The sequence below is a fragment of the Lutjanus erythropterus genome, chromosome 6 (assembly GCF_056507025.1).
Source record: "Lutjanus erythropterus isolate fLutEry1 chromosome 6, fLutEry1.hap2, whole genome shotgun sequence".
Taxonomy (NCBI): domain Eukaryota; kingdom Metazoa; phylum Chordata; class Actinopteri; order Lutjaniformes; family Lutjanidae; genus Lutjanus; species Lutjanus erythropterus.
In genome coordinates this window covers 16119486-16145304 of record NC_139322.1, presented here as the reverse complement: position 1 = coordinate 16145304, position 25819 = coordinate 16119486, and the positions used below count along the sequence as shown (strand labels likewise).

Genomic DNA, 25819 nt, shown 5'->3' with positions numbered 1-25819 from the left:
AATACTCAAATATTTAATATTACTATCATATTTTATTATAGGGCTTATAAATGCTACAGAATGGATGCTTTACCAGTACAGCTGGGGTTGATGGAAATATTGTGAATTTTGGTCATATTTGATAAAAATTAAATTCTGACCAGATGATGGCGCTAGTTGAACAGAAGCTGAAAGAAGTGAGCTCAGAAATCACAACATGTTTATGTAGGATTTAAACAGCTTAAAGTATCTGTAAAGATATCTGTAATTTCAGAGTGAATAACACCAAAATTCCTACAATCACTGGAAAATATAACAGACTGGACGGAAACCAGAGGATCTGCAGACTTTACAATGACTATTTTTTGGGAGACCAGAATCATATTTCCTTTGAATGTTTTAATGTAAACATAATGAATTATAGATAAAAGTATCTGACAAAGTATTATGTAAACTGCTCATCTGTTTGAATCAATTTTGTTACAATCGGATAAACAAAAAGTTAGTTGTAAACTAGGCACTTTTCTGAAACATGTTCTTCCTTTAAGAAACACCTGCTGCACTTCAGCCATGCAGTGTGCTGCTGTTGTTATTACTGTAATTTGAGCTGGCGCTCCATTACACGTGATCACGGTCATAAATGAAACGTCAAAGGATCGTAAATATGATCGCACATCATCATGTGCGGCATGAATGTCTCATGAAAATCCATCTAATAGCTACTGAGATACTTCAGCCTGGACCATAGTGGGAGAATGACTGACAAACTGCCATCCCCAGAGCCATGATGAATTATATAAGTAAAAGCAATTCAATTTTATAAAGTAAGAATGGCAAACATCAAAATTCATGATATGCTGAATAAAACACTACTTGTGCTTGCAATACCACGTTTAATTGCCAAAACCAAGAGCAGTTATTTATCAGTTTCCATAATAGCAGAGAAACGTATATTTTAAAATAAATAAAAACTAAAACCATTCCCGTGTAAAATAAACAGTGGTTTTTACATGCAAACAGCTTCGTAACAGCATTATTTTCTTGTGCACACACTGGGCAAGAGAGGTTTGCTGTCATACAGGGCAGAAGGAAAAACATTTTTCCATTTTAGGTTGAAAAAAAGGACAGGAAAACATTAGAGGGTGATAAGTGGAAATATTCACAGTGGAGGAATGTTGCAGGTTGAACAGTGAGCCGTACTTCTGCTGCCAAATCCAAAATAAAAGGTGCATGCTTCTGCGCATGAAACACATGATAAAGATATATTATATATAACTTCAAATAAGGAGTTAGAGGTTAAAAATATGTTCCAGCTCAATAAAGTGAACATAAACTGTGCTGTTCTTCTCTTTACTCATAGTTATCAAGTGCGTGTCAGTACATGGCATGTACAAGTTAAGCATAAAAATAAAACTTCATTCAGTTTGATGTGACGGCTGGTGCTGAACGTTATTGGGGCTGAACTATGTTTTATAAGCGCTAAATCACCAGCTAGTTTAAATTCTAGCAACTGAAAATAAATTCATGCATATCGATTCAAAGATATTCTGCTGTAAGTGCATAATCCACAGTTTCTTCTAAACCTTTATACATGTGTCTCACTCAAAGAAACTTTTAACAGCCAACAAAAACAGCTTTCTCTGAATATTCCTCCGTAACATAAAAGCATCTGCTGAAAATATATATTCTTTACAATATACTGAAAATAAAATAAAACTTAGAAACATGCAGATGCATGTTTTTCTCACTGCTACCCTTCCAAAGCATCCACCTGAAAAACCTGCAGCTGCAGCCACACGCCGCGCCCTGCAGAACCCCCTCAACAGTCAATGTTGATGCTAGCGAGCAGCTCCTCCAGGGCCTCCAGCTTCTGATTGGCCTCCTCGATCGCGCTGTACGTCTGGACGTTGCTGGCGATGTGGTAGCGGATGTCGTCCACCAGGGGGACGGAGTCGGTCTCGTGTCGCTCCTCCAAAGACTCGGCGTCCTCTTTGATGATCTCGGCAAACTCGGCCTGCTCCACCAGCTGTGACAGACGGGTTAGACAGGTAACACAGGTGTGAGTTTATCCTGAAGGGGAACTGAGAGTGACCAGAAAATCCTCAGTTTCCACCCCAAAGTAATACTTGTACTTTTGCAAACTCTCAATTCTTGTGACTTGTAATCTTAACTTCCTCTTTTTAATGTCCTTTTAACTTACTGATTTTTTGCCGTTTATTCTGCTTTTTAAAATCACCTTCTGGTTTTGACGTGATAGAAGTTGTGATAATTATACACAATTCAGAAGTAACAGCAAAAATTTCACCAACTAGATCACTGGTTGACATGAGAGTTCATGTGAAAGGAGTTAGATGAGAAGACTGATACCACTCTTTTGTCTTTTGTCTGTCTGCTAAATATGCAAGAGCTGGGACATGGTTAGCTTAGGTTACCATAAAGACAGGAAACAGAGGAAGCCTGACTGTATCCAAAGGTGAAAAAATTGCCTACCAGCACCTTTAAAGCTCAGTAACTAACATGTTAAATCTTGTTTGTTCAATCCGCAAAACAATGAGGCTGTACCAAATAATTTGTTTACATTCAAAACTTCTATTTAGGGTTTTGAATGACGCTTAAAACAAATCTAAATTTGAATAAAGTGATTCACTGAATTAAATAAACTGCTCATATATTTTTTTTTTCTATTTTCTTTTTTCTAGAAGGATTCTATTGTCACTCATTCCCTTTTCTATCTGGACTATTTGAGCTGCTGTAACATGTGAATTTCCCCGGTGTGGGATCAATAAAGTTTATCTTATCTTATCTAAACTTCTGTTCATATGTCTGAGAAGATTCTCAGTCATCCAGGTCATGGTATTCGTAGCAAGGGTTGTCACAGGCGACTGGACATGATAGAGTTCTTGAAGACGTTTCACCTCTCATCCAAGAAGCTTCTTCAGTTCTGAACTGAAGACACAGAAATCCCAGACGCTCTCTTGGTATGCAGTCAAAACAAAACCGGTGTCAACACGCAGACACAGACACTCACCCGATCAATGATCTTGGCCATGAACTCTGTGCACTGATCCTCCAGCCGAGACAGACGGAAGAGCTTTGCCGTCTTCCACATGTACAGAACGTTGTCCTCACATATAGTCTTACCGAGCGTCTTCCCGCACAGGCGCTTCAGCCCCGGCAGCAGATACATGTCCGCCACGCACAGCACGTCAAACACGTTATCTGTTGTTAGCTGGACAAAAAAAACAATAAATCCAGTCAGCTGTTGGACAATAATTTTTCAGGTAACGTTACTTCTGTTGTTACAGGGGTTTGCATGTGCTCTGTGGTCTCTTTAGCCTTAAAATGAAACCAGTTTACCTCAAATTTACCAGTTTATTCTTTCTCAAGGCCGTAAAAAAGTAATTCCATTTTGTTCCTTCTTTTGTTGACAAAAATAAACTTGTTTCTCCATTTATGCAATCAAAACAAAAACATTTCTTTGCTCTTGTGGTAAACAGGAGAACTCTGTCCTAATCAAAACACTCTCAAAGAGCACATGAATACACACACACACACACACACACAGAAGAACATGGCATCCTTATGTCTCAGCTGTGTCCTTTCTGTCTTTTGTACATAAGTTTGTGTTCACAATCACTGGTTATGTTTTCAAAGATCATAAAAATGTTATTGCTCTTAGCCATGTCGTGCCAGCTTGTTGGAGAGGGGATGACAAAAGCCTCCAAAGTTAGGTTAAATTTAGGCGAGGAAAAAACAGGGATCGCCATTTTCAAAGGAGTCCCCTGACCTCTCTCCTCATATCTGGATCAAAATGGGTCCAATGGGTACCCAAGAGTCTCTAATTTACAGACGTGCCCCCTTTATGCTGATCCTATGCAGTTTTTTGCATGCAGTGTAAATGGGTTATTTTCCAATATTCTAAAAATGGTGTATTTGAATATTTCTGCATACTCGGTTCCCTAAACAGAAGTGTTTGTCCTCCAATCACAAAAAAAGCAATTCTTACAGAAATCTTTAAATCTTTTAAATGCAAAATCATAGCATGGTTGTTTCTGTGGTGTTCCTCGCGGTCTTGGTGTCTTAATATGTTGTTGTGGAGGATTTTTTGACCATGTTACAAATTCTTAAATGGTCAAAAATGGTTAGATTTTGCACCAAATATGTGTAATAAATACAACTGCTAATGATAGAGCATGGGAATGTCCATCATATACTTCAATCATTATTTTCTAAGCCCTGACACACTCTAAACTTTCAAAATGTGAATAGATGACTAAAGGAAACACAACATTTATTGCAGATTTATGACTACACACAGAGCTGAGTCACACTTAACATTAATCCTCAGGTTCCCAGCTTTCAGATGATGCATACCACTTCCATGTGGCTGATATTGTTGACCTGCTATCTCACCATAAAAAGCCCCTGTCCCCCCTTAAAAATGATAAAAGTGGGTTTATGGTAGGGAGGGAGGAAGTAAAAGAAGTTAAACTGCATATTTATGACACCTTGTATGCTTATCAGTGGGAAAACAGTTTTTCAGACACTAATTGGTCCCTGAAGGTGATGCTTCTGTTTCACACTCTCTTTTAAGAATCCCGGGCTGGCAGACTAACAAACAACTGCTCGTAATTTTCTCGCTGAATGAAATGAAAGTTTATATACTTGATAAACAATTCTACAAAACCATTAAAGTGATAAACAGCGCACTAACCTCTGTGTCATCCGTGTAGATATAATACATGACGTGGATAAATATTTCATGGGAGATGTTGTGTAAAGTAATGACAGGTGTGCTGGGCTGAGACTGCAGCTGCTCTCCTTCACTGAAGTGGTCCTGCAGTAAGGCTTTAAAATAATCACTGCGTCCGCAGAAAAACGCCTGCAGACACAAACAAACATGAAGCAAAACTTGAGAAGAATCTGACCCGGAGTTTTGGATTGTCACTGAGGAATGTCGAGTGAGCTTTGCAGTCCGTACCTTATGACACAAGAAATCATATCCATCCACTCTGAAACAGGTGTCTGGATAAGTAGGGAAGCGGTCGACTCTGTTAAAGGGAAGCTCACCAAATCCAACCTGAGGAGAATCAACAGATCAATCAACTGTTTTAGCAGCAGCTGTAGTGGATAGCTCAATCTTGATTTTGTGCTATGGTGTCCGTACTCTTAGTTCAGTGGGGAGTGCACAGTCTGCTAACTGAGCCATCTCCTCCTGAAGCTGACAGCTGTGAGGCTCCAGGCTGAGAACCTTCACACAGACTCCCGGCTTGTTGGAAACTTCGGTATGAGGAAGAAAGAAAAAAAAAAAACACAGACAAGAGAGACAACATCCATGTCAAGAAAAAAAAAAACAGTAAAGAATTTCATGAGACACTATAGTTTGACACTGGTAATAAAAACAGATGTATTAGAAGAGTCAAGGTGAATCAAGAAAACTATCTTACCAAATTCATACACCTGTTTGCATTTATTCTCCAGCTCCTCTATGAGATCTGCCATCTTGCACTGTTTAGCAAGTCGTCTCGAGTCCTCCACCAGGCTTATATCAATATCCATTCGTCCTGTAACATTAAGAAGAGCATGGATGAAACGAGTTGGAATTCTAATGTTTTTAAATCAGTTTATTTTTTTCCTTGACAGGACGACACACAGAGTTGACCAGAATGAGCATGGCTGTCTGTCTGTTATAGAACAAGATTACGTGACTGCATTCAGTGTCTAAACGGTCACCTCGAAAAGTCCTTATTTCTTAACTTTTCTGTCTACATCAGACAGATTATAAATGCCAGTTACCACACCTTTTTTTGGACTACTATCTTGTACATTTCAAATATACTTATACTGCATACTGTGAACTTTTGCACCTTCCCTGGTGAATTCTTCACACATTCTTGCACAAAGCTGTACAACTTTCTCATATAAACAACATTCTGTACACACTTTTATAGTATTTTTCCATATTTAAAGTTGAATGGGTAAGATTTATGTAGGGAAAATAAAGGAGTTATAAATGAGTCTGTTGATTCTATTGTGCTGAACTTGGATCCCTTTTTATAATTTGTTTCCCCTACCATTGTTTAAAAAAATATGTGGAGTGGGGTCATGAACTTTTTTCAGCCTCTGACAATGCACTGTACTAATGTAACTGACACATTAAATATAGCGTGGACTGAATGTTCATGCAAAATCTTAAAATCAATGTAGAAGCCAGAATATTTGCAGCTCTAAAACACACACCCACCTGTGTAGAAATATTGTAGGATGGCTCCAAAGGCTGCAGGGTTGACCTGAGATCAAAACATCTTTTATCCACTCAGATATCAATAAATAAACACAGTATGCTTGCACTGCTGTATACTAAACACGACCGGCTAATACCAATGTCAACAACATAAGGTAACACAGAATTAAACAACCAGGATATATTTTTTACCTACCAAAGGATGTTTTAGGGTGATCAGATTCTTCCCTTTCCATTTGGTCTCAAACATGTCAGTGAAGTACTCTGAGCGAGCACTGAGGACACACCGGTGGGCCGTGAAGATTTGTCCATGCACCAGGAACTTCACGTCACTGTGTTGACCCTGCTCCAGCAACCTAAAGCAAAAAACACACACAAATGTTTGGATTAGATTAGATTAAATTACTAAAACAGCCAAGAGTGAACTGCTCCGTCTCCTGCTCTGATCATTTACGGACAGGTACTTGACTCTTACATGTGCAGAAAGTAGTTGAAGTCGTCTCGCTGCATGGCGCGGACACTGACACACTTGTAGTCTTTGAGCAGGCGTCGTACAGAGTCACTCAGAGACCCGTACATACACCTCTCGCCATCAAACGTGTTGGCTTCACACTTGGCACCTGAAAGCAAAGACGAGGGGAAAAAATCCTACAATTATACTATATACAAAAAGATCTGTACAATTATAATGACATCAACAGGATTCTATGTTAATATTTTTTTCCACTTGACGGTCAGAAAACTACTTTCCCGAAGTTACTTGCCCCAGTACAAATCGTTTTATTTATCAATGGTTATCAGATAAGAGCAAAGACTTAAGTTAATTGTTATGTTAGATCTATAAAATGTCAGAAAACAGTGAAAAATGTCCATCCCAATTTCTCTGAGTCCAGGGTGATTTCTTCAAATATCTTCTTTTGTCAGTCCGAACCTCAAAGATATTTAATTCAATATGAAAGTAAATGGAGAAAAGCAGGTAATCTCCATATCTGAGTGGCTGCATTCTGCCATTTTTTTCATGAAAAAATATTTTAATCATAAATTCATTATCAAAATAGTTTGATTATTTACATTTACTTGCCCAACATGGCATTTTACTTGCTCCAGGCAAGTGGACAATTTTTATTTTTGAGCCCTGATCAATGTTAGAAACTAAAGTAGTTTTACCATGTAGACTTTTATGTTTATGTTTGCCTACTATACAGGAATTTCCTAAAAACCAATGCGAACCTTATGCGAAAATAATCCCTCTAAATTATCACTGACAGTATGACTCACTCACACTCAGCAGAGACCCTGCCCTCTTCCTAGATTTTCTTAGTTCCTCATTATTTTGTCGTGTTCAAGACGTTTATGGGCATTGACCTCTGGGCCATGATTGTAGCCCCCATCCAATAACAGCACACAAGCTGTGGCTCTAAAAAATGAGTGACCAGGTGAGATCGCCATCTCCGTCTCGCTCCTCTGCTCTGTATAAAGAGCTGCAGGTCTCTAGGTCTGTTTGACTGAGGGCGGAGCAGAGCTACACACACTAATCGCCATGAAACAATCAGAGAATTAAGTTTTATTCTGTGATTCACTGCTTTTCTCTTGCTAATGCTGCTCCCTCTTTTCATTCAACTCTCCAGCTCATTCGACCACAGCTGCTCTTTCTTTGTCTCTCTCACACCCATTGAGGCAGGAAGGAGTGGCAAGTCTGAAAGGACGAGAGCAGCCATACATCATGTCCCTGTCGTCAGGACGACCATACCCCCTTTTGGGGGAAACCAAGCGATGTTAAAGTGCCAGCAGCAAATTGAAAATGTTAGTGTAATTCACATGTATGTTAATGATGCTGCAGTGCACAGACTAGTAAAACAGCAAAACAGTGTCTTAAAAAGACACGTCAAAAATAGATGATCTGGAGATTCAATAAGGTACTTACTGTATGTCAGGATATACCACCGTCAGTCACTCTTCAGCTTTAGAGGAGGCACACTGAACGGACACTTATAAATCTGTATTTCTTAACTTTTTTCTGTGTAACAACACTGATTGTTGATCAGGAAAGACAGCGTAATTGTTCACCTGACTGGCCACAGGATTTGGGCTCCTAATAGCTCAAAAAACAATATGGTTTCCTTATTTTATGCATTTATTTTATGTTTTCTTATTTTATTAACCTAACCCTAACCCTAACCGGCCAAGACTCGGAATTTGTATTCACTGCCAGTCAAATTAGAGTCGTTGTTTTCACCCAAAAAAGGGGCGAATGCATGGCGACAAATCCTGCAGAGTATATCTTTAAAAGGGAAAAAAACAGCACAGTCAGTGCTGTTTAAAATTCCAGTCTTACCACTAGCCAACAGGTACTGGACCAGCTCCTCATGGCCACAGAGACAGGCATAATACCTAGAAAAACAAGAACATTCACATTTTCAGCTGTCAGGATAATGATGCCGTGCAAAGATGTGATCAGACTACAGGGCTTTTTGTTCCGATGTACCTCAGGTTTACCCCTAAAGTGAGGTGTTTACAGATACAGTCTTCAACCTCCCAACCTGCTCACAGACTCATCAGCGTTGCCCCACTATTGTCAAACATATTTGATATTTAGGAGTTAAAATCTGGATGATTACATCAGCACTTTCTGAGTGGGATCACAATAATCAATGAAAGAGACAAGTCTACAAGGACACAAAGGCAGCTGAGAGTGTTGCCAAGCAACGGTACACTTTCTACTCCTTGAGGCTAACGTTAGTTAGCATACTACTACTGATAGATATTAAAACTGACAACTTGTGTTGACTGTGTGTTCTCAAACATTTTCTCATCCAGACTCATTATGCTTTCTGCTTTTTTCCCCCTCACTGTGAAGTATCACTACAGAAAGCTGTTGCATCACCTCAGTCTTTGTTTTGTTTACATCTGCTTCCCCGTGAGATCATGTGTGATTATGTTCCCTCTGGCATAATAATCTTAATAACATACTGTAGTGTGTGATGCAGCATTATTTTCACATCTTGCAGCAGAAAGAAGACAATCTGTGAAGTTTCACCTTGTGTGTGTAATTAACCCTGATTTCAAAATCAGTTGTAATTTTGAAACTCCTGTAGTCTGAGCCCAGGATTAGCCAGAGAAACAGACTGCTTGCCTAAATTGTACTTACAGCGGGGTGCTGTCCCATTTATCTCTTACATTGAGGTCCACATCTCTTTGTTCAACAAGGTATCTTAGGAAGAAAAAAAGGAAAGAAATGAGTGGTTCCAGTGATGCACTGAAGTCTACTTCACACAGACAGAATATTTTTGGCACAGAGTAGTTTTTTATGAAGACTACAACCACTGAAACACTGATATTTTAAATTTCTATGACAAACTGTATAGAAGACATAGTTGGCAAAGTTACCTGGATAGTTAAACTGGTTAAGATGTGTATTGTCTTGACTTGTCTAATTACAGCAGGACACACCTATCTGTCCCAGAGCAGACAAAGAGTCTTTAAGTCACAGTCAAAATCTAAAAGCTGTGTATCTGGCAGCAGTAAATTTTCCACATATCATCCTATTAAGCATCTGACAGTGACGCATACTAACTAGTACATTTATTCAAGTGCTATCTTAAGTATAATTTCAAGGTGCTTATATTTTCTGAAATAACTTATGATGTAAAATTATGGATAAAATAAGATGACAACCAGGGTGAAATCCACCCAGCAGAATACACAGTGAAAAAAATAACTAATACACAAGTAATTAAAATTCGTATAGTAATATACATTATTTGAAATGGGCCACTTGGCATAATGAGTACTTTAACTTTTTGTACTTAAAGTATATTTTGTTGCTAACACTTTTGTACTTTTTCCTGACTGATATCGGTATCAACATCGGGCCCAAAGCTAACAGTCAGGCTCGAATAAAAAGTTCAGTATTTGCCTCTGAGAAGTAGTGGAGTAGAAGTATAAACATGCATAAAAGAGAAAAACTCAAGTAAAGCGCCAGGAATTCGCGCTGAGGCACAGTACTTGAGTAAATGTACTTAGTTACATTGCAGTCATGCCTTCCACCACTGACCTAGGTTTACCTAGGCGGCATCTGGAAACAGCTGACCCACAAACGTTAGCTAGAGTTACCTGCTGGCTCATCAAAGCTAATGTTAGCAACCCTGCTTTCCGTGTTTACCTCGGTGTTTACATCCTGTCATATGCAAAACAATGCGGTTAGCCTTGGCTTTAGCAACAGGAAGGCTAGTGTGACTGAGGAAAATGGGAAAATAAGATCGTTGCAAACATGCGAAATAAATTCAATTAGCTTTTAGCACACACGCAAAGACAACTAAGCCAAGCGCCGTTGGTTACCTGACTCTACAAATGTCGCCCTTTCTGCAACTACTAAACAAGTCGTACACATCCATGATCCCCGCGGTGTTCTCGGCACTCTGTAATGCATTGAGACGGCCTGTCTGCCGGACAGGTGAGCGACGATTTTCAGGTGTAGCTTCAGACTTTGCTCGGTGGACGCTGAGGAAGTTTGCAGGCTGCCTGTCACACCTTCTTTTTCTTGCTCTGTGTTGTTGACAAGCTCGAGGTCCTCAGTGTTTTGGACGAAGAGAGCCAGCAGTCACGTGACCAGTATGTCTACTTCACTTGATGTATAGAATAGCGGAAAACTGACGACTTTTCACAAGACAGCGGACGTTTCTCGTACAACAAAAGATTAAGTAGATTAAGGACCAAAATCTAAAACCAGATTTTACGAGTCAAATTTTTTGCAATTTTTTGATCACAACATGAGTTTCAGCTCGTGTAGACTAGCTACAGTCTGTAAATAACGAGGCGTACACGGTTCACCTGAATGCAGCATACGTCACTGTGTTCTATCGACCATGAAACAGCTGTTTACTACAACAAAACTTCATCAAAAATCTTCCATTGCTATTTGAAATGATTTCTTTTAACTTCATCAAAGTTTAGAGCACTCAGAAAAATATGTTTTATTATTTCACCACTTGACCGACAGACTGGGCAAATGGAGGAGCAATAAAATATTTTTAAATCTGCAAAATAATTTTAACATTAATATTTTCTATCAAAGCAAACAAACAAAAAAAAACTCAGTTTAGGGTTCAAAGGACTGCACTGGGCTCCTAATTAACATTTTAATTTTCTTACTGAACATTTTCTTGTAAGGCAACATTTTGATGTACAAGAGTTTCCTCGGGCAAATGGCAAAGAGAACAACAACAGGACTTTCTTGCAGGGGCAGTAATCTACTCCAGTCACTGCCCCCTGCTGATCAGAAGGTAACAGGGAAAAAACACAAGACACCACAAGGTGGCATTCACAGTACTCCAAAAAATAGAAACACCAGATAATACAGATTATTATTATTTATTTTTTAAATTATTATTATTCATTTCAACATTGTTGTAAAACCATGTGAAAACACATTTCACATTTCATTTTGTGAAAAATAGAGAAAAATTACATCAGAACACACAACATGAAACATTGTGTTATAACAATAAGTTATCATTTTTTTTATGTCATGATAAATAGTATATTTTTTTTATAATAAGACAAGATTCATGTTATAATGTGATCAGTGTGTATGTTGTAATTACATGAAAATATCTTGTATATATCTTAAAACATCTTGTTATAACAATAATCTTTTCACATTATAATGTGACATTGATTTTTATTGTCTGGCGTCGCAGCAACACGCTGCCATAAAAGTCAGCGTTCATTATTGAGCTGGAATTAGATAGAAAGTAGTTTACCAGTAGTTTGATATTTGCCCTGTTGCAGTTTGTTTTTATATCGATCTGCTGAAATAATCAGCATCCTGTGGAAAGAATCTAAATATCAATCAACACTTTGGTCTCTGCATCTCAGCTGATGCAAAGATAGTATTCTTTTAACATGTCTTACATACCCGAGTTTGGGTCCACCCCTGTTTGTGTAAGATGTTATCTCAGCCCGCACCTTGTCAGAAATTCTCAGAATGACATACCTTAAAATATTAACTGTGTTTTGATTTACATCAGAGGTTTGACTGCAGGTTTTTCTGAGGAAAGGTGGGATGAAACATCTTATTAACCAACCAGCTATAATGCTGATTCCTATCAGTTTTATTAACTTATTAAATAACAGTGAAGGGGCAACATGTGTGTATGTAGCTAATATTTATTCATTTGCAATATACATCCTAAATCATAGACATGATAATGAAAATAAAAATATATAAGAACTTAGCAGATCGTAGTGTTTGAGATCTTGGGTTCATTCGTTCAGTTGGAGAGTGGCAAGTCGCTGTTTTAATAAGGAGATCTGAAGTTGAAGCTTTTCTCGCTCCAGCAGAAGGTTTTCCTTCTGTAGTTTCAACACATCAACCTGCAAACTCTCTGCAAGTAAAAAAAACACAAACAAAAACACATTTTTAACAAACTATGTAATAAATGTCACTGCTTATTGGGCAAAAAAAAAAAAATACAACAATGCATTTCAATGATGATAGTGAAATTTGTGGCATGCTACACCATCAAAGATCATCCATCATTGCAATAGTCTGGTAAATGATAGCGCATTACTGTCTTATTGTTTAAATAAACAAAAAAACAGCAAATAACAAAACAAATTATTTAATTTTTGCTCCTCTTGTCTATTCGAACAAATGAGCTAATTTAATAAATTAATCTTAACTGAAATACATTTTAATGTTATTTAAATGTAGCTAACCACAAAAAATATTTATTATAACTTATTTATTAAAATTCCACCAGTCAGAAGCTACAGAGACAGCAGTTATTGCTGTTCTGCTACTGTAGCTGCCTAATTACCTTTTACCGTTACCATTATTTGTGTTAGCCAACCTTTTAATATTTATTTATTTATTATGATTAGACTTAGCTAGTCTTGTTTATGTGATAAACCAAATCCAACTACTAAATTTCAATTATAGGAAACAGGAAAAAAGAATGGAAAAACTCAATTCTGACTCAATTTGAAGTTACTGTGTAAGAAAAATAAAGGTCTGTGACAAAGAGCAATGAGCTACGTCAAGCTTTTTGGACACAGACTAGTTAGCAGTATCAGTTCATTATAGATGTTGGTGTTTTAAAAAGATTTATGGACCAAAACTTTAAGCAAAATTGAGTTGCCATTACAAAAGTAGCTCTGGTCAGTCACAAAAGTGAAAAGCTGTTAATAGTATGTGTTCTTTTTAAATAGGGCCAAGTAAAACCTTTAAGTTGAGCTGTAAACTTGATTGACAAGAAACCCTCCCAAATTCCGAGCATTCCCTCTCTTTATTTGACTCCCACCCCCCCCACCCCAACACCCACTGTTCACAGAGGAAACATTGCACTGTAAATGCCAAAAGATCTGAACACCATGTACAAATACTTCATTCCACATCTATCAGGGGCAGGAGTGAGTAAATTACAGTTTAGCTCTGTACCTGTGACGGCTCTGTTAACTGATCCTCCCTGAGAATCAACAGTGTCATGTCCCCGGCAGCCGTTTGCCAACCAGAAAGGAACGACGCTGGATAATTCTACCTCGACAGGGTAGTGGTCACTCACTCTCAGGGCCTGAGGGAGGACGCACAGACAGAATGAGGAATATTCCCATAGACAGGACAGTGAATTAGCTTAACAAGTGTTTTTAGATGTGCATAGTATGTTGATTATGAGGAACAACTTGCCATTTCCTCTGTCATGGCAAACTCCTTGTGGAAATTAAACGGCTTGGCTGAGTTCGGCACAATGGCTGCCAGCATATGATCTCCATACACAACAATCCTGTCAGAGAAATATGATGACAATGACAACGATATGTACAGTTTCTTCCTAGCAGAAATTTTCCTACGACCAATTGTTTTCCCAAAAATTAAAACCCATCTTCTCTGGAACTGCATGAATGGAGTTCACATGAATGCACATGCCTGTCATAGGTGTGTTCATTTGATGTGTTTGCAGTTGTGTCCACATCATCGCCAATCAGCCAGTGAAAATTCTTGTCACTGCGAATGCGGATCGTCTTCATTTTCTTTCGGGTGACATACGCACCATCTGCATTGAAATCCCCCAGGATCATGATGTTCTGTGGAAAATCATAAACAGGCAGTTTAGTGCTAATAAAAGTTCTGACTGTAAATAACTTTGATGGAATAATTGAATGTTCTGATTATGCCGATTGCTGATAAAATGCTGCATTATAAGACCCCATCTATACTTCAACTGTGGAATAAACAGACTTCAAGCTCTGCCAGGACTCGCCTGCCAACAAAAACACTTCCTAAATATCAGGAATATGCAACTTGTGTTTCTCTTTTTGTTTGTTGTTTTTGTTTCCCCCTTGCTTTCTCTTTGTTTTGTTTTGGTTTCTTTTTGTCCTTGTGTATTTTGTCCTTGTTTGAGTCATTGCTGTATGTGTAAAGTCACTTCTGTTTTGTTTTTGCACCAATAAAAAAGAAAAAAAAAGCTAATATTCATATTTGGTGCAATTCTTCCACTATGAGTAGGGCTGCAACTAAAGATTATTTTCATTATCAATTAATCTGTCAATTGTTTTCTTGACTAATTAATCAGTTATTTTGTCCATAAAATGTTGATCAGTGTCTCTGAAAGCCCAGAATGATGTCTTAAAATGTCTTGTTTTGTCCAAAACCCAAAGATACTCAGTTTACTGTCCCAGAGGAGTAAAGAACCCAGAAAATATTCATATTTGAGGAAGTGAAATCAGGGAATTTGGACATTTTTGGCTATAAATCATGTCTGCACTATCATTAAATCATGACACTTCCACCTAAGAAATATTACCAAAATCAAACTTGCTTTGTCTTTTAATGACTTAAAAAAGCTCAATCATGCCTTTAATTGATCTAGCAGAGCGCTAACTTAGACCAGTCATAAGTCCTATGTCACCCTAATTCTTGTAACAGTTACAGCAGTTTAAATAGTGAGATGGAGCCATAGATGGTATTTTAAATAAGCTGAAATACTGTTTAAAATACAGTCTACGGTTGAAGCGAGTTGTCCCCTCCTCCAGCCCTCTCTTCCCCAAACTGGAGGAAGCTCAGGCAGGCTGCAGTAATATTGCAGGACCACAAGACGAGTGCAACATTGCAATTTGACAATAACAGGCAACGACGAGTCCTACACTATAAGTTGATCAGCTGTTTATAACTGCCACTTGTCTGTCAATGTAAAGTTAAGCCTGTAATCCTGAAAACAAAAGCCCACTAACTCATTCGGCAAATATTCAACATTAATTTGACCTCTTATTAAGGCGAAACGGGTAAACAATGAGGCAAGTTACAGACTGGAACAGACTTTTCAAAGGACACTGCAGCTGCTGTTGTCAGAGAAGCTGATATCTCAACTTAGCACGTCTCCTTAATCTCTAATGACATTATCAAGAAAATGTGTTACAGATTTCACCTTTAAATCACAGCCTAAAACATATTTTTATAGGAAAGCCTTTAATTTTCTTATCCCCTTATATTGTAACTATATATGGTTACCTGTCTTTTTATTTAAGTGTGTTTTGTGAAGCACTGTGTGACCTTGATACGTGCTATATAATTTATTTTTTTTTTTTCTTTATTAAACCACTACTTTCAGGTGAAACTATGATGCAACATGACGATGATGCAACTCACATCCGTCTTCCATTTGTCCTTGACCACCAGGCAGACCTCATACAGCTCATCCAGCTCTTTCTCCGAGTCCCACGGTGTGGTGTGGACCGGGATCAGCACAATATCCTTCAGCACTGCAAACCCAAACAGTCCTGTCAGCTACAAACGCTCTGACATCATGACGCACCATACCATCAGTATCACGCTGTAAACATGTGTGGATGCACACAGACTGACTTAACTTGATAGACCTGCCCTCTGCTCCATTGAATGACATGTCAGACTCAATACAAGTCAGTCACCTTGAATAAACAAACAAGTCCATATATAGACATGACTCACACTTACCACAGGGACAGTGACGATGACGTGATAACGTCTACAGCAACCGACTCACAATCAAATCAACAAACACACAAATATCCACAGCTCCTGTTACTCCTCAAGCACCAGTTAAATGAATAGTTTGGATTATTTGAAGCTTGGCCGCCCTAAATTACCTACAGTAAGTGTATGCTATATTTTTAATATTTTTCACAGCCTTACTTTGCCATCAGCCAGCATTTTCTACCAAGACACTGCTGTTATATAAGCCAAATATCACTCTCTCTCGCTGAACCAGACTCCTTTTGTAAAATCAGTCATTTTAACCTCACAGAACACAGGAGTTACTGGTCTACTCTGTTGACAGTTGCTCATATTACTGTGTGACTTCAGTGAATCCAAAACAAAACCAAAATTGTCACATAGCGATTTTTTTTTAGTGGCTAAAATACGCTTGCTGCTGACCCACAGCAGTGCTTTACTTAGCTTCCTACTCCAGGACTCAACTCATTCAACCCCACTTCAAATAATCCAGAATATCCCTTTAGACTCCAGTTAAGACCAGAGACTGACCTGTGTTGTGTGGTTTGAAGTGGAGAATATACGGCTCCCTTGCAAAAGCATCCATGTCGTTCACCTGGTTGTCTTCATACTGATAGCAGTCAATCAGGTCGACAACATCATCCCTTCCAGTGGGACAAAAACAGGTTTATAGTGCAGCTGTCTGATAGTTACATTACAAATATATTACAGTCAGCATGGCGATGTTGTTTGGTCTTACCGGTACAGAAACAAAAACTGCTCCTTGTATCTGTTTCGTCCCAGGCGGCTGCTGATCTGCAAAGTGTAGTGATGGGTGGTGTTGGCTCTGAGATGACACAGGACAACAACAAAAATTGAGCCTACATATAGAAAGAAAGAAGGGAACAATCTTTGCTTCATTCAGAAATAAAAAAAAGTGTCAAAACTCACCTGTTCAGTTCTTTCAAGAAGACTTCAACAGAAGTTCCGCTCACATCCACCACCTCCAGAATCAATATGATGTCGTATCGAGACACAATCTACAAAAGACAAAATCTCTCACTAAAGTACAGGTGTGAAGTTTAAACAAAAAGAAAAAAAACATATGTTTGCCTTTTAAGAAGCTTAATCAAATCTATAATTACCAAGGAATGAAGAAAGAAACATTTTCACACTTTACAGAATAGACTGACATATTTCTTCTTCCTTATACCAACACTTAACTCTCCTCCTGGCTGCTTCCCAAATTCAACACCTTTTAGACAAACAACACATTCTCAAAACCCTTATCATATTTACTGATCTTTTAATGAGTATCATCTTGGCTGAGATCAAGCGCCTGATTGACTTGCTACCATTCCAGTTGTTTTACCTTAACCAGAGTTGACAGGGCATCTGTATCTGAGACCTTCGACAGTCCAAACCTCTGCACGTTGAACGAAGCAATCTTCATATTTGATGAGAGAGGAGCTAATAGAGACATTTAAAATTAGATAATTATTCAGTATTGTTGTAAATACTCACACAACCGTCTTTCTCCCAGCTTTACTTACTTAAAATACTGTGTTGATGTTGCAGAGACGGCACAGCTTAAGTGGCACAGCCCAGACAAACCTTCAGAATAATCCTAAACCTGGTTGTACAAGACACTTATTTCGGTGTACTTGTTATTTTAAAGGGAGGTGATAACGATTGCATAATCATTCTCAGGACGAGTTTGAAAAGAGAGCCAAGACTGCATGACAAGAGGACAAAGCAGGTTTTTGTTTACAACCGACTGTCACTTACTACTGAATTAACACACAGTGAGGCTGCACTGAATACTTTGAAGCTTCATTCATAAAGCTGACATCTGAATCCTAAATCAACATTTGAATGCCTTTTTTCAAGTCTACTCATTCTGTATTTCTGATAAGTTGCAGATAAAGATTAGGCTACAGTCATATTATTAGCATTCTACTGTTTGTACAATTAGATTCCAGTGGTGCTGCATGGGATTGTTTCCAACTCGTGTGACGTTGTAAAATCCAAAAGTCAAAATTTATTTAAAAAAAAAAAGATAAATGTAATCATTTACAAAATTCACAACACACTTCAGTCTTACAAAATATTCTCCTTCAGTCCACAGTTGTTGGCATTCAGCCTTTCAAAAATAAAATTTTCACTACAGTGAAAAGATGATTTGCCCTCCTACCTCCTGCACACAGAGGGAGGCACACAAATGTATTAGCAGGGTGTTCTCGCAGCAATCATTTATTACATTTCAAATTACATTTATGTTGATGAAAGTGACAAGTTATGTTCAGTAAATAAAGTTAATTTAGTAATAATTACAATAAAAGACTACCTCATTTAATCAGGTAAATCATTTGTTCAATTTGAGGATTTTTCTACCAGGGTGGTTTTTTTTATTTTTTGGATGATGTCATAAAATATAATACAAACATGTGAAGCTTAATTAAAAAATTTAAAAAGAAGCTGTATATGTGAAAACCGACATTCAGTACAGTAGTCATCCTTAGAAAAGAAAAGGGCAAGCACTTTCAGAAAAACATTTAGCAGGTGATGAACCATCTGTCTATCACGTCTAACTTCAACCGATCAGATCAAACTCCGGTTGGGAGAAGCAAGAGAAGAAAACATCTTTTCCATCAAGAAAACCCTTTGTTCTTTGCTTTTCTTTCAATGAAGAAATACTCTCCTGTTCTGATATATCTGAAGCTATCACAGTATCTACACTAACCTCTTCAGGAGCCATCCTCATTTGCAACAAGCCACTTTCTGGGTGTAGTCCTTCCTAAGATACTGATTGGCTGCACCACTTTTGATGCAGACACAACAGACAACTTGAAGCCTGGCAAGATGGATTCTCTCGTGATCTTGCGGATCCAGTTGATTCGCAAGGTAAACATTTTCTACGTAATCTATATTGTATATTTCCTAGTTTATTATTGCCACATTTAGTGGTCTTAATTTTTCATAGGGAACTTGTGACAATGCTGCAGGTTAACACTGGGCTGCACCAACAAAGATTAATTTAATCTAAGATTAGTTCTGCATACCCAAATTAAAATAAATACATAAAACATACATTTGAGTGCTGTTGGGGTTTAGTAAGTGTAAAAGAGTGGGAATGGCTGCTCAGTATTTCTTAACAAAACATTGCATTGTTTGCTAGCTAGCTTAAAGTTTTTTTTTAAAGTTATTATATAAAAGTTATACCCTTGTTAGCTAAATAAAAAGAAAAGAGCCATATTTTGTTAGCTAATTGTATAGTTAACAGATGTTACATTGTTTGCTAGCTAGCTTAAAAGGTGGTTAGTCCAGTTAGCCTATTCATGATCATAGCTCAGCACAAAATTATTTTGCTCATTCCATCTCAAAAAGTCAAACCTCCAAAAGTGTAAGTTAAAGTTAAGAGTTTAAATTGGAGTTTGATGTTCTGGTTCAACAGAAATAAATTTAATCTAGGTTTACAGTGAAAGCTAAACTTGGGTTTAAAGAGAGGTTTAAACTGAATCTTTCTAAATTTTAAGACAGTTTTATAGTTTAGTGCAACATCATTTAAAGTTAAACCATGTTTTCTACAAGTTTGAAAATTAACCGTTGTTGGTGCAACCCAGCCTAACTCACTGGAAACTCCCTTGAAACTCTTTCAATTTGCCTTTTATTGTGACCTGCTTCCTTCACCACTCCTGCAGCACTATACACTGTGCACCTGCCAATAAAAATATTTACTCTGATTTCACAACTGCTTTATTAATAGTAAACATTTAGGTTCCTGATGAAATCTTGGACCAAATCACAGTGATGACTTTTCTTTCTAAGTTTTGGGCAGATCCAGTACTTACCTGGAGAAGACACTTTAATTGTTTTGCTCAAAGGCAGCGCATCTGAAGCCGCAGAGCAGGCCTGAATTCCAGCTAAACAACAGAACAATGCAACCTGTTCAGTGGGGGGTAGGTGGGAGAACAGGTGGCATGTGCAGACTGGTTTACCCACATTGGGGACCACATAACTTCACTATCGCGCCACACCCAGACCTGCCTATAAAGTAGCAACCTAAAGATAGAGAGATGCACAACAGAGCTCAGTTGCCGCCGGACCTCTGCACCCTCTCCAGCAGTGAAGTCTCCACTCACCACCACCATGAGTATGAGGATGAAAAGCACCAACCGTATAGGACTACGCACGTCCACAGCGGGCTTCAGCAGCATGTCCTTGGGATCCTACTCCACGTCAAGGATGAGCACCGGGGTTGCACAGGCACCCCCGATCACAGCAGTGACCGTCAACAAGACCCTGCTGACGCCACTGAAAGTAGACATCGACCCCACCATCCACGCTGTTCGCAACCAGGAGAAAGAACAGATCAAGAGTCTCAACAACCGATTTGCCACATTCATTGATAAGGTAGGAGGAAGTTTCACTAAAACTTTCATTTTGATAATCCTGATGATCCTTTTAGATACATTTTGGCCTCTGAACTTTAAGAAAAAAATGACTCATAAAACCTCTTGCGCAGGTGAGATACCTGGAACAGCAGAACAAGATGCTGGAAACCAAGTGGAAGCTGCTGCAGGAGCAGACAACCGCCACCTCCAACGTTGAGCCCATGCTGAAGTCCTACATCGCCAACCTGCAACGACAGCTGGAGTTTCTCAACAATGACAAACACAGACTGGACATGGAGAACGATGTCATGCACAAAAATGTGGACGACTACAAGACAAAGTAAGCAACTGAACCTCTGCTGCTGTCAGTCTGTGAACTACAGTACATTTTTAGACATATGAAGTAAGAGCATACTGATAAGATCTGCAGGAGTAATCTGATATCTGTGGGTTGTTTCAGGTATGAGTATGAGATCAACAAGAGAAACGATGCAGAGAATGAATTTGTCATGCTCAAGAAGGTAAAGTATGCAGTTTGATGACTATCAAAGATACCGACCAAAGTAAGCTCTGAAACATTTGTATTAAATCTCATTACAAAATACAGTTCTATAAGCAGTTTCTCCACCTACAATTTTCCTTAAAAATCACAACACAGACACTCTGTTATAAAAGAATAAAAATGTCTTTATTGCCACAGCAGGGTCACGTTGGACCTTAAAACAAACAAACTCTGACTCGTTTCACCCTCATCAGGGAGTCAAACTGGTTTTATTTTGGCATTTTAATTCTTTTAAAACAGAGCACCTGACAGAGGACTTTTTTGTGATTTGTGCGTGCACACGTATCCCTATCCAAAGAGCACTGCAAACAAACTCAAGTCCAGGAAACTCTCCAACCCAAAGATTTATTAATAATTTTACTTGTTGGGAAATGTGAATCATTTTTTGTCTGTCAAATTTAAAGGTGTAAGCACTGAGAAAAGATTGTTTGTTTTGCAGGATGTGGATGCAGGGTATCTGTCCAAGGTGGAGCTAGAGGACAGGGTGTCTTTCATCAGTGATGAACTGAACTTCCTCAGGGCTGTGTATGACGCAGTACGTGACCATTTACTAAAAATCTTCAGACATCAAAAACATGTATACAGAATGTGAGGTTGATTTGTATCATGGATTTCTGTCTTCTTACTGTTGTCATTTGTGATGTTTTATAAAAAAAAGGAGCTGCGTGAGCTGCAGGAGAGCATAAAGGATACCTCTGTGGTGGTGCAGATGGACAACTCCCGTGGCCTGAACATGGATCAGATTGTGGCTGAGGTTAAGGCTCAGTATGAGGACATTGCCACCCGCAGCCGCGAAGAAGCTGAAAGCTGGCACAAGACCAAGGTGAAGGACTAAAATATATAATTACATGTCACTGTCTGTGTGCTAAAATATGGTTAAAGGTTTCTCTTTAAAATTAGAAATATGAAAGGGGTCACTAGTAAACCATAGGTCACAAATCTACTGTCTTTTCGACAGAAACCACCCTTGTCAAACCTGATTGTTACTGATCTTGCATGTTTGTCCCTCTGTTTGATGTCTGCCGGCACCAGATTAATCAGATGACTGCTGAGGCAGACCAATATGGTAGTGAGCTGCGCAACGCTAAGGGGGAAATATCTGAGCTCAACCGAATGATCAGCCGCCTGCAGAATGAGATCCAGGCTGTGAAGACACAGGTGAGTGAAAGCTTTATAGAGAGCCTAAGAGGTTAAAAGTCAAAGGCATTTGTTGTTAGGTCTTAAATTTTCTGGATAATGCATGCATTAAGTTTAATTTCCTGACAGGTGCAACAAAGCAGTGAAGAATAAGAATAAGCAAAAACAACACACCTCCTCCTCAGGCAGCATTAACCTATTTACTTATCTCCTAATTATTATGAGGCCTTATTATCTAATAGCTATTTAGGTTTGGCTGTTACCACAAACTTTAATTTCACATCCTTAATTAAATATCTCTGATCATTATTTGAAGCTGTTGACTGGCACACCCAGATCTTACTCAATGCTTACACCAACTACCTCTGCACCTTTTTTCAGCGTGCCAGCCTTGAGGGCCAGATAACTGAGGCGGAGAACCGCGGGGAGGCGGCCGTGCAGGATGCCAAGGTTCGCATCAGGGACCTGGAGCTGGCTCTGCAGAGGGCCAAGCAGGACATGGCTCGCCAGCTCAGAGAGTACCAGGAGCTCATGAACATCAAGCTGGCCCTGGACATCGAGATCTCCACCTACAAGAAGCTGCTGGAGGGAGAGGAGGAGAGGTGAGTTGTAATTTAAGAGCTCAGCAGTGTCAAGTTCCCATCACCTAATAACTCACTGATGAGAAGCTAATTAAGGCTTTTATTGCAGGGCTCAACTATAACTTTTATAAGTGAGTGGCAACCAGGCGTCAGGTTTTGGCTGCTGAAACATATGGTTGTTATTTTCAGTCATCTTAAATTTTGAGTAATTAAGGTACTATGCAGTTACATGTCCTGTGTCAGTTACAGGTGCTATTGATAACATTGATAACATTCAGCCACTAGAGGACGCACTCCCCCCACCTTCTTCCATTCTAGTCCGGTGGTTGCCAGGTTGCTGTAGTGATTTGTTTATATAAAATTGTTATCAATAGCACCTTTAAATCAATTTGCACATGCATTGCATTGCAACTTAATTTGCTTCACCAGCAAGTTCAAATTTTTATCAAAATCGCAAAATGGCTCTCTGCATTTTTCAAATCGCAGAAGGGGCAATATTTATTAAAAGCAAACTCCGTCTCAAAAAACTTTTAAATTATTGAATGTGGTGAGGCAGATATGTCCAGTCCCACAAATCAGATTCTACAGACTTAAGGAAACGTCTTCATTTGGTACAGATTCCTGCAAAAATAAATGAATGAATAAATAAATCACAACATAGTCATTTTAACATGTTTTTTAATTACCTCTAATATTGCAAATCATTATCGGAATTAGATATTTTTTCAAAATCGTTCAGCCCTAGTAGCAGCCTTTTTAGAGTAAACCCATCAAGCACCATTGTCGTATTCTGGTTCAGACTCTCACAGCAGAATTTACATATGACTAATGCAACAAATGTAAAAATATATTATACTTTCGCCAACATTGGGGAAAAAATATTGCATACTGGACAGCTACCCAAGAATTTTTTTTGATTTGATTTGACATTAATGTATTTTAATTGACTAACAACATGATAATATACAGACAATCAGGTAAAGAATAACAGCATGTATAAATCAAATTTAAACAGCAGATACATCCAGAGATCATAAGATTGATATATCAAAAGAAAATTACCTTAAAAAAGAAGATAAATAAGTACAGGTGTACATGAATGTAAATATATATTGAGACAGAGATATCAGGGAAAACATTTCATGTTTCACAGTTTGTTTTTTTAATCATTGTCTAATGATGTGAGTGATTTAAAAAACATTAATTTTGTCAGTACATCATGGCTTACAGTGTATTTTCTGATTTCTCACTGACAGACTTGGACAGGACTCTATTGTCAACATCCAAACAGTGCCCACCAAAGGTAAATAACGTTACTGTGTTTTCAACTGATGATAACACCATTATAACCACTGGCATTAGTATTGTTATGACAGCTCACAGTGTGTAATATTTGGGGGGGGTGTTATGCCTTTATTGTGATAGGAAAGCTGATGTGAGGACAGAAAAGGGGGAGAAAGATTGGGGGGATGACACGCAGCAAGGGGCCGCAGTGGAACCCATGGCCACTGCTGAGGACTCACAGCCTCCGTACATGGGGGGGGGCGAGTGCTCTACCAGCTCAGCTACCAGGCCACCCTGCTGTGTGTGTGTTTGTGTGTGTGTGTGATTTTTTCTACTCTCCTGTTCCCAACAGCTGTCCTGGTTAACAACCACCAACAGAAAAAGTCACCAGTTTACATCAAGACTGTGGAGACCCACGACAGGTTCTTTGTTCAGTCAAATTAAACCTTTACATGAATCTCTGGAACCTACATTAAGCCGACTGCATGATTGAGCCGATGTGTGTGCCATTTGTTTATTTCCTTTCTCCTTGTGTTTGATGCCACATTAAATACCAGTTTCTGTTTAAAATAAAGAAGCATTCAGCTGCACAATCATCGGTGTATTCTTTTTATTTTATCTATAAACTCAGTCACACCCCATCTTCTGCTTCTCCTGTACAGGAGTATCATAAACCCATCCTCCTCCACTGTCTCACATGTTGCTGCTCACGTCACCAACGGAAACAAACTACTCAAAATCACACACGTCGCCTGTTAAATCATTAGTTTCCCTACTCCAAACTTCCCAACCCTCACTGACACAGCCATCACACACACACAGCACTCCTAATATGAACCCAGTGATCCTTTGAACTAATTTTTCACCCTGCTTCCATCAGGCTGCAGATACAAACTATAGAACTGACAAATACAGACTTTTTTTTTCTCAAAGTGACTGAACTGTCTACTGCAAACCTGGGCAAATATGGCCTGGGGGCCAGGTGCAGCCCACTGAAAGGTTTCATTGGGCCACAAGACCATCATGGAAATACCAAAGATTTAAAATCTAGCAAAGACAATCAATAGCATTTTGCTTATCATTAAACCATTATCAGACCTTCATCGTTATAGATTTAGGCATTATTAAGACCTTTTATCACTTGTGTCTGGCCCACGACAGCCTGATCAATTTCTCCTGTGACCCACCATGAAAAATAATTGCCCACCCCTGGTTTCATCCCTCTTTCTGATCTATCTATCTATCTATCTATCTATCTATCTATCTATCTATCTATCTATCTATCTATCTATCTATCTATCTATCTATCTATCTATCTATTAGCTCAAGCTTCTTGAGGCACTCCCTGTAAGGCAGTGCAGACACTCTATGACACTCTATGTCTACCATGCAAACAAATTCTACAGATACTATTTGTAAGACGGTATGTACCTGCACGTTTTAAATCCATGTTTTGGCAAATAACAGCATGCAGTGTATTGTATCCTGTAAGACATGTGATTAGACAGCTTTCAAAGTAAAGAGGTAAAGATCATAACACTGTAATTTATTTGCAGACATGAATGGCATGTTGCCTGCAGACTGTTGTGACACAATTCTATTTTATTTTTTTTCACAACAGTGATTTACACAATGGACAAAGACATGGTGTTGACACAGTTCATGACA

The 25819-nt window shown here is 38.6% G+C and overlaps 2 protein-coding genes across 3 annotated transcripts; one reads left to right on the top strand and one right to left on the bottom strand.

The window, feature by feature from the left end:
• Positions 1-1793: 1793 nt before the first annotated feature.
• On the bottom strand, positions 1794-17037 carry abtb1 (ankyrin repeat and BTB (POZ) domain containing 1). The gene is given in 15 exon segments (XM_084720875.1): positions 1794-2005; positions 3008-3208; positions 4694-4861; positions 4961-5059; positions 5147-5259; positions 5427-5543; positions 6224-6269; positions 6420-6579; positions 6699-6843; positions 8559-8614; positions 9372-9434; positions 15870-15961; positions 15963-15982; positions 16746-16858; positions 16954-17037. Coding segments are annotated over 14 exon segments (1542 nt in total). The 5' UTR covers positions 16801-16858; positions 16954-17037; the 3' UTR covers positions 1794-1798.
• Positions 17038-20262: 3225 nt separating this feature from the next.
• LOC146325084 (keratin, type II cytoskeletal 8-like) lies at positions 20263-24747 on the top strand. 2 transcript variants are annotated; one of them, XM_084720870.1, is made up of 9 exons: positions 20263-20606; positions 20719-20927; positions 21048-21108; positions 21589-21684; positions 21808-21972; positions 22182-22307; positions 22668-22888; positions 24124-24170; positions 24293-24497. In XM_084720870.1, the coding sequence occupies exons 1-9, from the start codon at positions 20343-20345 to the stop codon at positions 24304-24306; spliced, it is 1203 nt and encodes a 400-aa protein (XP_084576996.1). In that variant the 5' UTR covers positions 20263-20342; the 3' UTR covers positions 24307-24497. The 2 variants fall into 2 exon arrangements, with proteins under 2 accessions (XP_084576996.1, XP_084576997.1); XM_084720871.1 differs by lacking the exon at positions 24293-24497 and adding an exon at positions 24504-24747 and having other exon boundaries at positions 20264-20606.
• Positions 24748-25819: the final 1072 nt, after the last annotated feature.

Coding starts and splice junctions, on each gene's coding strand:
- LOC146325084 (XM_084720871.1), top strand. CDS start 20,343: ATGAGTATGAGGATGAAAAGCACCAACCGTATAGGACTACGCACGTCC. Junction 21,109..21,588: donor AATTTGTCATGCTCAAGAAG/GTAAAGTATGCA, acceptor TTTGTTTTGCAG/GATGTGGATGCAGGGTATCT. Junction 24,171..24,503: donor CCAAACAGTGCCCACCAAAG/GTAAATAACGTT, acceptor TGTTCCCAACAG/CTGTCCTGGTTAACAACCAC.